Source organism: Diceros bicornis, chromosome 11, assembly GCF_020826845.1.
Source record: "Diceros bicornis minor isolate mBicDic1 chromosome 11, mDicBic1.mat.cur, whole genome shotgun sequence".
Classification (NCBI taxonomy): domain Eukaryota; kingdom Metazoa; phylum Chordata; class Mammalia; order Perissodactyla; family Rhinocerotidae; genus Diceros; species Diceros bicornis.
Window position 1 is genome coordinate 7,599,869 of NC_080750.1, and position 12,554 is coordinate 7,612,422.

Consider the following 12,554-nt stretch of genomic DNA (forward strand, 5'->3'; position numbering starts at 1 on the left):
CAATTATAGTGTAATAAAACTATCTTTCTCTTATGAATAAGATGAGTCCTTAGCTTCTTTCCAGTTACATGTGGAGAAAGAGGAGGAGAAAATATATATGTTCCAGAAAAGAAAAAGCTCTGCACGGCCATTATTAAGAATCTACAACAATATACTAAGAGTAGCTGAAAGCCTGGACTAAAGCCATGGATACGGAGAAAAAGAAATAGGACATTACCACACTAGAATTCACAGGGTTTGGAGAGATTATGGAGTGTGAGAGATGTAGAGAGGTCTAGACTGACACTAAAGTTCCCAGTTTGAGTGACTTGGTTGGTGGTGAGAATTTTCATCCAGATTAGGAATGAAGAGGTTAGAGCAGGTTTTGAGTATTTGTGTATATGGATGAATAGATGGGACGGGTAAAGTAAGGGAGATGTATTGTATATTGAGTATCTTATATTCTAGGGACTTGATCTAACCCACTGGAGCTAGCTAACACTTTCCTGGAGCACTATTCACTGTTGTGGCAAGTGACAAGTGACACCAGAATTTATGAAAGTAAAAATGGGAATATTTTCCTTCTTACAAAATTACATTATGTATCTATTCATATCTATCAATCTCAATATCTACCTCTACTTTTTTACCTATCTGTCTACTTAAAACCTCAGCATTATTTATTGATAAGTTCATTTTTGGTTAATTTGAAGTAAGCACCTGAGCCACTAGAGACTGAAGAGGCTGATTTGGATTTCTGTGTGTCTAGTCATGATAAGAACAGCAGGGAGCTGTAGCAGCATTACTGTCACTTACTTGCCTCACTAAATTCCCCTGGATTCTCTGATATGAAATAAAGGGTTTCTTTTTTAATCACCTTTATCCTCAGCCTCCTATTTTTAGGTAGTTGTCATCACATAAATAAATAGTAATAACCACACTGTTGAGTGTTTATAATGTTTACATACATTGCTTCATTTAACAGTCACAACAATCCTGTAAAGTAAGTACTATTATTATTTCCATTTCACAGATAAGAAAACTAAAATATAGAAATGTTAATTAACTAGGATCTCAAGGTAGTAACAGACTTCAGTTCACCATCCTAACCAGCATGCTACACTGCCACCATCAAAAATGTCACATTGGATGACTTGAGGGAATCCTTGCAAAGGAAGAAAATAGTTTTTATGACATAGCTTCATAAAGAGTTTTTCATATTTGAACATGAATATAATTCCTATCCACACATTTGAGAACCTGCAGTATGTATAGTGTTTCAGTTATAGTATAGAGTTTGAGTTTTAAGATTTGCACTAGAGTTCAATCACAGCTCTCCAGTTTTCTAAGTAACCTTGACAAAGATATTTAATTCATTTAACAAATATTTATTGAACAGCAATGTGTCAGCTATTCAAGCTGCAGGAGGTTCTAGGTGTTTAAGACAATGAACAAAACCACGTCTCTGTCCTCATGGAACTTACCCTCCAATGACAGGTGAGTGTCACTAAACCAACAAGTAAATACACAAACTCTGTCAGACAGTGATAAGTGTACAGGAGGGATATACCTCAAGGTCAGGTGAGGAGGGTGGAGGGAGTGTCATTTTGTAGGATATATTAATATGTTTTCTAGGGGTGGTGTAACAAAGTACCACAAACTGAGTGGCTTCAACAATGGAAATCTATCCTCTCCCAATTCTGGAGGCTAGAAATCCGAGGTCAATGGAGGCAGGGTTGGGTCCTTCTGAGGGCTGAGGGATAATTTGCTCTATGCCACTTTCCCAGCCCAAAGTTTGCTGGCAAACTTTGGCATTCCTTGGTTTGTAGACTCATCATCCCAGTCTCTGCCTTCATGTTCACGTGGCGTTCTCCCTGTGTGTGTGTCTATGTTCGTGTTTCCTCCTTTTATAAGGACACCAGTCATATTGGCCTGGGGGCCCACCCTACTCCACTATGACCTCATCTTAACTAATTGCATCTGCAACCACTCTATTTCCAAATATTCTGAGGTATTGGCGGTTAGGACTCAACATATGAATTTTGGGGGACATAATTCATCCCATAACATAGGGTAATCTGGGAGGCCTCACTGATAAAGTGATATTGGCAGAGAGCCCTGAAGGAAGTGAGAGAATGATCCATGCAGATGTCTGGGGGATGAGTGGTCCAGGTGCAAGGGACCTGACACCAGAGGAGGCCTGGAATGCTCAAGAAGTAGAAACAAGGTCAGTGTGGCTATGGGGAGAGAGCTGATGGGATGGCTGGAAACAAGATTAGAGGGGTGGTGGGCAGGAGTGGACCATGGATTACACAGACTTTATCCTACACTGAAAGATCGAAGGGCCTCAGCTCTGACTCTGAGTGAGACGGGAAGACACAGGAGGGCTTTGAGCACTGGCTAGTCTCTGTTGCAAGTCGACCGTGAGGAGCAAGGGTGGAGGAAGGAAGGCAGGCTGGTTAGAGACTCTGGCTATCAGGGAGGTGAGAGGTGATGGTGGCTTGGACTTGAGACATTGTAGTAGAAATACAGAAGTGGTTGGATTCTGTATGAAGGATTTGTTGTTAGATCAAATGTGGGTCATGAGAGCAAGTAAGGAATTAAGAATATCTCTGAGGTTTTTGTCCTGAGCATCCAAAAGACAGGAAAAGCTATATCAGAGCAGTTAATTTGGCAGAGGAAAATAAAAAGGAGTCCAGTTTTGCACATGGTAAGTTTGAAACTCCTAGATATCCAGATAAAGGTGGAGGCAGTTGGTAATAGGAGCTTGAACTTAATGGGGAGACTGGGGATGGAAACATACATTTGGGAATATATATATATCAGAATCTAGATTCTATTTAAGGCCATGGAACTGTATGAGATCAACAACGGAGTGAGTATAGATAGAGAAGAAAAGGAGGTCCAGGGCTGAACTCTTTGACTTTCCAAAGTATAGAGGTCTAGAAGGCAAGGAAGAACCAGTAGAGGAGACTGAGGAGAAGCAACCAGCGAGGTAAGATGATTGAGAAAGAATGGTGTCCAGAAGTCAAGGGAAGACATTTTTCAAGAAGGAGGGAGTGATTTAAAAAAACAATAATAACGTTTAGAGGTCAAGCCAAATGAGAACTGAGAGCTGATCCTTAGATTTACCAACATGGGGGTCACTGGGAACCTGGTGAGGAGAAAGCTTGGTGGAGTAGGTGGAAGAAAGCTTGAGTGGAGTGGGTCCAATGGACACTGTGAGGAGAGGCGTGGGAGCTACTGGAACATTGTGGAAGATCTTGCTGAAAAGAGATGTAGAGAACTAGAACTTTGGTTGGGGGAGGGGTGTGGGGGGTGTCTGTGGTAGAGGTAAGTTTATTTGTTTTTTAAAGGTGGGAGTATGTGTGGAGATCCGTAAGAAAGGGAAAACTCATGAATGAGAGGAAACAATTAATCTCTTGAGGGTCGTCTTTTTATCTGTAAAAAGCCATAATTCCCACCTCAGTGGGGCAGCTGAACCACTGAAGGGAATTGATGATCAGGTCTTGGAAAGGGGTTTGCACTCGGTCACTGGTAGCTCTAACTATACGCCCGAGAAACAGTGACGGGAACAAGGCTGGCCCCTGTGCGGGTTCACCACCCCTGCCGCAAGTTCTCGCACAGAAAGGTCCGCAAACCCTGGCCTGTCTTCTAGGTTCTTCACAGGGCTGCAGAAGACGTGCTCTCCGCCCTAGTGAGGATGGGCGGTCACCACCCTGGACCGTAGCCGGAAGATGCTTTCTCCTAGTGAAGGAAGCGGGAAGGGAGAAGCTGGATCTTAGAAAGGAGGGAAACGCCCGAAGGGTGAAAGACACCGCTTAAGGCGCTTCATTCCCCAGTCCTCATCTGACACGAGTCAGTCTCAGCGGCATCTCACGCCGCGTTCACCCCATAAGTTAATTCCCCCTTATCAGGAGGGAGTGGCTGGCAGAACAAAGAATGCGTGCCGGCGGAGGCCAGCGTGGGAGGGTGCCTGTCACTGCGCGTGGGGACGACGCGCGTGAACAGGAATGTGTGCGGCGTGGATGGGGACAGCCGGGTGGCGCGGGGACGGCGGGCGCGCCCGCGGGAGCCCGCGCGTCCCCACCCCGGAGCCGGCGGGCGGCGTGCGCGGAGCCGGGCTGCTGGGAGCTGTCCATGAGCTCATCGCTCTCCCGGCGGCGGCGAGCGCAGCAGCTCGGCTCCCCGGGCGCCGCTAGACCGAGCCCGGCCGCCCGCACTCGCGGACACGCGCCGGGAAGGGGCAGCCGCCAGCAGCCCAGCCCGCGGCCAAGGTCGCGCCCGCCCCCGCCCGCCGTGGCCCCGAGCCGCCCCGCCCGGAGCTAGGTGGGCGCGGCAGGCGAGCGCTCCGGCCGGGACTGCGGGCGGCCAGCCCTCGCTGTCTGCGCCGACGAGCCGGCGGGGCCGCGGGCCGCAGGCCGGGGCAGGAGACGCGGGAGCCCCGGCGAGACGGGAGGAAGAAGCCGGCGCCCCGGGAAGATGGCTTCTCCCACCTCCTCGGCCCCGGAGGGCGGGGCCTGCACCCCGCCGAACCCTCCGCGGATTCGTCAGGTGGGTGCCCAAGGTGGGGAGGGGCGCTGCGCCCCGCCGGCCTCCTGCCCGAGGACCCGGACCTCGCCCCCCGGCGGAGCTGGCCGCGGGGCAGCGCTGGCACAGCCTCGCTTGGCCGCATCGCCTGGCCCAGGACCACTCTCTGAATCTCTTTTTCTCCAGCTCACTTCACACACAGACACAGAAACACGCACACACGCACAAATACACACACACCCTAGAAAAACACGTCTTCCAAAAGCAGACGTTAACTTCTGCACACACACCCCCCCCCTTAAACGCATCCCCCCACCGCGCACAGAGGCACACGCCCAGCTGTCACATGACCCACTGCGGAGCTGCACCATTAGAAGTAACCTGTGGTGCCCGGGGGGGGGGGGGGGGGAGATGCACCCCAGACCCAAATCCCCTGAGGACCTTGAGAGGGACTGCTGGAGGCGTTCACCTCCCAGCCCTAGGAGAGAAGGAACCTTGTCTAGAGGTTTCTTACCAGTTCTCAACTTCCAGGCAGAGCTACACCCAACAACTGCAGCCCTGTTGAGACATGGAGTACTAGAAACATGTGTTGCCGCTCTCCGACGTCTGCAGAGACGCAGCTATCCCCAACACTGCAAGGGGGAATGCACATTTCTCTGGCTGGTTGAATAAGCCCTGTTTTCTGTTTGTATGGTAATATTAAAACAAGGGAGTACTCCATCTGGTTGTGATCTGTGATTTGGTATCTAAGAGTTTTGGGGATTTTTTTCTGCTACCGTTGCCAGGAACTCCAGCATTAGCGCTTGGGTTATTGCAGTAGTAACGCGAGTGTCAGCCTGCCCTGTTCAGGGTGGTGAAGCAGTGTGAGAATATGATCGCTGGTTGCAGGAGGGCAACCTGTTTACCAAAGAGAAATAGAGTAAACTGGTTGATGTAGTCTGTCTTTGCAGGAAGATAATACCCAACAGAATGGTCTTTTTTCAGGGCTATGTGGAAATTTTGAAGAATAACAGGAGCTTCAGAATTTGGGAAAACATGACAGTAAAATTTGGTTGACATTTGACAAGGTCTTTGCCACATTTAGATTTTGATATGTATAGGTGGTGTTATTTTAGGGGCAACCTTTGTTTATGTGCATTTTTTATACAGTGACTAAAATTTAATGTGTACTTTTTTTTTTTTATGGCAGTCTGTGTCCCAAAGAAACTGTCAGGGTTTCAAATCCTTATAGAATGCAGGACTCTAATTTTATGACAATACGTTTTTAATTGCATTTGGAGCTATTTTTTCTTCTTGCAGAATTGTGGTAGCAGGCATCATTACATCTGTATTTGTGATATTTATTTATGCATCTAAGAATAAAGGTGAAATTAGTGCTATTTGCAATTTGAGAGAAATCATATCCTAGGCAAAAAATCATTTTTATATCAATTTGGCTAAATATTTATGTATGTATATATATTTATGCAAGCATTGAGGAAGTAAAATATGTTAATTTAAATAGAATATATGCACTCACAAAAATCTCTATGAAATCTCATTCCATATTTAGAATACTTCTATTGATCTAAGAAATAGTATGTAAGAAAATATTTACTAGAAAAAATTTGCATGAAAGGTCATTGTTATTTTGCAGAGTAGATACTCTGCTTCGAGGACCACATAATTGGAAGCTGTGTGAATGATATAATGCCGAGACATTCAAGTAACTGACTGGTGTCCTCTGTTCAGACTTTCATTTATGTGACCTTACAGAAGCACTCTTTTAGTGATTGGTGCATTAATTTGCATAGGATGTGGAAATAGGTTGCTGGAATTATTGGTCACTCCAGTCTACCTGATTCATTCAGGCAGGTGGAACAGAAGTGCTGACAACCTCTGCAGCAGCACTGTTTGTCTGCCAGTGATTTTGAGCAAATTAGAAACAAAAAAACAAAAGTGATAACAGTATTTTCCTGTAAAGTGGTGAAATGTTTTAGGCCTCAGTCCCAGTGTATTTTAACTGTATCACTGTTCGCCAGAGATGTTTCTCCTTGTTCTTTAATAGTTCTTTTTCAAATCAATTCTGGATGGAATCAGAATTGAATTAACATAGAATTGTTTTCCTCTTTCTAAACCATGGTTGAGAAAAAGTATAATTGAAAAAGGATGGAAGTCCAAAGGACTGAAATATTTTAATTAAAGACATTACATGGATTTTAGCAACAGATAAATTTATTGGTCATAATTTTAATTATATAGTGGAAATTTAGAAATAAAACTATTATAGAAAGGGTTTTGGTAAATATAAATACAACTGGTAAATTTAACCGCTAATTCAATGAAAATATGCTATTTGAAGATTCATTTATTCAAGAAATCTATTCAGCATAAAAAGTAATGTTTCATGCCCTAGAGATAAAGAAATAAAGAGGGCAAAAATCTTATCCATGAGCAAGTGTAGGTACCTTTAACGAAGACAAGCATTAAAGCATTTGAAATTTGAATTGCTTATGGGGTCCTTTCCACATTATTTTTAAAAAATATTTATTTCTCAGCTTTTTGTTTTGATCATTTCTGTAATAATGAGCCTAAATAATACCTAAGTTTGCATATATCTAAAAAGTCACCGTATGACTGAATTCGTGTTTGCATCCATCTGATGTATTTCTGTTCTCTTTTAGTTATTTAATATGTTATTAAAATTACATGTCAGAAACTATATATATTATTTTTACAATCTGATCTTTTGGACAAAGATTTTTTTTTTTAACCTTTTGGAAAATGCTGATACAGCACGAAATAGCTAAAGTAGTCCAATGCCTTTACATAGTGTAGTTAAAATCTAAGTTTCCAAAAATGAGAAGGTAAAAGGAAAATGACCTTCAACTTCATTCTGTCATGTTAAGGGAGAGAAAAATTTATCAGTGTACTCCTTCTGCTGAGGCTCCTAAATAATGGATATTTAATTTTTTTCCTCTTTTAAGAAAATGGTTATCTTTTCTTTATTTTATATACAAGATAAGTAAGGACAGAAATTTCCCCTACTTTTTTACCCATCTAAGTCAAATTATTTACCAAACTAGAAAGATGAATTTCCTGAATTTCGTCCTGTGTTCATTCTTTATTCATTTTCTGACTTCGTAAAAGAAAGGGGCCGCCCAGGTGGCATAGCGGCTGAGCGCTCGCGCTCTGCTGTGGCTGCCCGAGTGTTCGCGGGTTCAGATCCGGGCGCGCACCACCGCACCGTTTATCAAGCCATGCTGTGGCGGCGTCCCAGATAAAGCAGAGGAAGATGGGCACGGATGTTAGCCCAGGACCAATCTTCCTCAGCAAAAAGAGGAAGATTGGCATCGGATGTTAGATCAGGGCTGATCTTCCTCACAAAAAAAAAAAAAAGGGAGTGAAGAAAAAAAGAAATAAACACACTTAAAAAAAAAAAGAAAAGATTAAGAAAGGGTAGTTTTGCAACTAAATTTTAAATAGTTTGTCTACATATATCATGTACATGGCGAGACCCATATAATTCCTCTGGCCATTGCCAGAGAATTTAAATCAATTAATGAAATGAATATTGAGATCTTGAGGTTAAGACACTTTGCTGGCATCTTTCTGGGCCTTACTGTCTTTCTGATGAGCTCCGATGGGCGTTTCCAAGGCATTGATTGCTTTGAGAATTGGAGAGCTATAAGACATCTTGTATAATTGGTGCCAGTAAAATTTAGTGTCTATTTCTTGTTTCATCCTTCCCCAAGATCTGTGAGTATTGTTGTAATTTCATTTATGGCCGTAAACCAGTGTTCCTTCTATGTTTGCTGTAGGAACTGGAGACCTCCCATATGGTAATAACGAAATATTTACATTGAGGCAGTCATGAGGCTAAGCTAGGTACAATTTTTCACAGCAGTCCTACAGAGGAGATATTGTTATTCCCGTTTTCCAGATGAGAAACATGGGTTTAGAGAAACTAAGCTACATACTCAAGATTATAGCTAGTAAGTTGCAACTCAGGGATTTAAAACTTGATCTTGATGCCTTATTTCCCAATCACTGTTATTTATTGTCTTCCCATTTTAATTTTCAGACATTGTGACTGTTGAGGGAGCTCCTCTTAGCACCTCTGCTACTAGGAGCTATCTGTGACCATTCTCATGGAATTTTCCTTTAGGTTACCTTGAAATTAACTGTAGGATTTACAGCAGAGTTGAGATCATTTTCGTTCCTCTAATTCATCAAATGAGAATAACTTGAATTCCACTTTCACTCCTGTATTCTCTGAGAGAGCCTTTCTTTGGTGTCATGCTTGCAGAGAAGAGAGACTAAAGCCCTCATTGAGCTTTTGCTTCCCCTGAGAGCTCCTCAGTTATTCCTGCTGTTTCCATGATGATCCTGAGGAAAATAATTCTGAGAATGAGTTGGGTTAATGGAAAGTTGTCTTGAACAGGCATAAATAAATAAATAACAGGCTTACATTTTCACGTTTTTCAGTTTCTTCTAATAATTCCATTCTTTGTTTGTGCTCGTCAAGGTAAGTTATATTTTGAATTTTCATGTTATGCAAAGAATTTAAGTTACAAAAGAGGATAATTTCCTTTAGACAGTGAAGGGGTGGGAGAAAGGCAATAAATGAATATAGTGATGCATTCATATAATTGGCTTTGATTTTTAAAATGTGCTTTTTAATTTACATACAGTAAAATTTACTTTTTATGTAGTTTAATGACTTTTGAGAAATACTTAGAGTTGTGTATCCACCACCACAATCTGGCTACAGAACAATTCTATATCCCTGAAACATTCCCTTGTGCTGATTCCACTGCTCAAACAAATCTTCCCACCTCCAACCTCTGGCAACTGCTGAGTAGTCCTCTGCCCCTACGTTTTTACCTTTTCCAGAATGTCATATAAATGGCATCATCTAGAATGTAACCTTTTGAAATGGACTTTTTTTCCCTCAGCATAATATCCTTAATATCCATCTAACTTCTTGTGTGCATCAATATTTGTTCCTGTTTATTACAGAGTAGTGTTCCATTGTATGGGTGTACCATGTTTAGCTATTCAGATGAAGAACCTTTGGGTTGTTTCCAGGTTGTGGCAATTATGAATCAAGTTGCTATTAAACATTTGTGTACAGGTTTTGTGTGAACATAAGTTTTTATTTCTTTTGGGAGTCTACCTAGGAATAGGATTGCTAGATCATATGTGAAACTTCTAAACTATTTTCCATAGTGAGTGTACTGTTTTTGCATTCCTTCCAACGATGCATGAGAGTTCCTGTTGCTCCACATTCTTGCTGACATTTGGTATTGTCATTTTTTTTGTTTTAGCCATTCTAATAAGTGTACAGAGGTATCTCATTATGATTTTAATTTGTATTTCCCTAATGACTAATAATGTTGAACACTCTTCATGTGTTTATTTGCCATCCTTACCTTTTCCTTGTTGAAGTGTCAAAGTATTTTGGTTCATCTTTTTCTTTCTTTCTTTTTTTTGTGAGGAAGATTAGCTCTGAGCTAACATCTGTGCCCATATTCCTCTATTTTGTATATGGGATGCTGCCATAGCATGGCTTGATGAGTGGTTCGTAGGTCCGAGCTTGGGATCTGAACCTGTGAACCACCCTGGGCCGCCAAAGTGGAGTGTGTTAACTTAACCACTATGCCACTGGGCCAGCCCCTCTGTCTTTTAAATTGAGTTGTTGTTTTCTTATTGTTGAGTTTATTTTATTTTTTTGTGAGGAAGATTGGCCCTAAGCTAACATCTGTTGCCAATCCTCCTCTTTTTGCTTGAGGAAGATTGTCACTGAGCTAACATCTATGCCAGTCTTCCTCAACTTTATATATGGGATGCCACCGAAGTGTGGCTTGATGAGCGGTGTGTAGGTCTGTGCCCACACGCTGAAGGGGAGCTCGTGAACTTAACCACTACACCATTGGGCCGGCCCCATTATTCTTAAGTTTAGAAAGTTATTTATGTATTCTGGATACAAGTTCTTTGTTAGATATATGATTTGAATATATTTTCTCTTAGTCTGTTCTTTGTCTTTTCATTTCTTTATAGTGTCTTTCTCAGAGCAAAGGTTTTCAATTTTGATGAAGTCCAATTTTCAGTGTTGTCAGCTAAGGGTTGTGCTTTTATTGTAACTAAAAACTCTTTCCTTAACTCAAAGTCACGAAGATTTTCTCCCATATTTTCTTTTAAAATGTTTATAGTTTTAACATTTTACATTTAAATCTGTCATCCAAGTTTCTTTTTTTTTTTTTTTGCAAATGGATGTCCAGTTGTTCCAGCACCATTTGTTGAAAAGACTATGCTTTATCTATTAAATTGCCTTTGCATCTTTGTAAAAAATTAATTGACATATTGGCATGAGTCCATTTCTGGACTCTGTCTTCTGGATTTATGTATTTTGAGTTTTTCAGATTTTAGAAAAAAGTATATATCATGTAATTTTTAGAAAATCTTAATGACATTAATATGCTTTTGGCTTTGTTTTTTAAAATGTTGTTTAAACAGTTTCCAATCTAAACATCATATGAAGGTACAAGGCAAGTCCTCATGTCTTGGGGGGAAGCTGTTTATGAAAGTGAAATGCATACAATAAAACTATATCCAGAAAACAAATGGAAAATTGACAAGATAATGTGTCACATTGTGTACCCTGCTTGATGAATACAGAGGGTTTCCAGAGGCTTTAAGAAGACAGTTTCTAAATCAGCTATGTTGAATATGGGCAATGAGATGAGAAATAAATAGGGACTTTAAGCTTCATTCACTACAGGCTTTGGAGAAGATTAGCATTTCATGTTTTTATGAAGAGTTATTATATGAGTAGATTTTGGTATATTAAGGAGCTAATTATCTGTTCCTAGTGACACATACAGCCTTGAGTTCAATAGTCTGTAAACCTAGCTTTTATTGCAAGGATATATAAATAAAGTTTCAGTTAGCTATTGCTGCATAATAAACCTCAAAGATAGTGGTTTCAAACAACAATAAACATGTGTTTTGCTCATTAATCTGCAATTTGAGCAGGGCCTGATGATGACATTGGGAATCAGCCGGGGTCCCTTTCCCAAAGGCTAGAGGTGACTCTAGGGCTGAGGCAGGAATCCCCTACGGTTTGCTCACATATGTCAGGTGGCCAGTGCTGGCTGGGTCTGTGGGCTGGAACACCTATACCAGTCCTCTCCATGTGGGTGCTTGTCTTTGTTGCAGCATGGTGACTGGGTTCTAAGAGTGAGTCCCAAGAAATCACAGCAGAAGTAAATGACATCTCTATGACCTAGCCTTGGAAATCACGTAGGGTCACTTTTGCTATATTCTGTTGGTTGAGGCAATCACAGAGGTTCACCCAGATTCAAGGGGAGGGGGCATAGACCCCACTCATCTATGAGAGGGGTGAACATCACTATTGCATTGTTAATGGAATGTGGCATGGGATATTGGCCACCTTTGAAAATACGATCTACCACAGAGCATGAGAACTCAGTCAACACAAAGTAAGCTGGAACGCTGAGCACGTGATTTTTGTCGTTGGATCAAGAGGTAACACAGAGATGACAAGAACTAGTTAAATAAGCATTTCGGAGGAAATACTTGCCCTCTTAAATCTTCATAAATCACTATATGCAAACACGGTTCTTTTGCCTTTTGCCTGACTTTCAGTTGCTCGAGAGTCCTGGCCTCAGGTTCTGCCCTTAGAGTTTGGAGGGTGTTCCACAGTACCACCCTTAGACACAAGCAGAAGAGGCCCTGGGCTCTAGGGCCTCCCACTCTGGGCCTCCTCTGACCACACTCTTCGCCACTGAGTGAGGACGGCACAGGGCTGGGGGACTTGCTCACATTGGGCCAGCACTTCGTCTTCCGAGCTATGCTCTGGGTGGTCAGGACCCAGGATTTCCTGCCCAGTGACTTCAGTTGGCTTCCTGCGCTGGCTTCCTTTCCTCCTCATCTGTTCTCCAAAGGTCAGACTGTGAGACCAGTGGGTGCACCCCTGACTCCAGGATCCTGTTTGTGAAGGGTGTAGACAGACCTTGACAGTGAAGGTGGGGTATCCACAT

General features: G+C 42.2%; 1 protein-coding gene across 2 annotated transcripts in view; it reads left to right on the forward strand.

The window, feature by feature from the left end:
- Positions 1–4,309: 4,309 nt before the first annotated feature.
- The window catches only part of ANK2 (ankyrin 2), a 617,273-nt gene continuing 609,028 nt past the window's right edge, over positions 4,310–12,554 (forward strand). The window contains exon 1 of one of the 2 annotated variants that reach the window (XM_058549938.1): positions 4,310–4,533. In XM_058549938.1, the coding sequence (XP_058405921.1) occupies positions 4,462–4,533 (72 nt within the window). In that variant the 5' untranslated portion in view covers positions 4,310–4,461. The remainder of the gene's footprint in view (positions 4,534–12,554) is intronic. The other variant, XM_058549940.1, reaches the window with a different exon arrangement.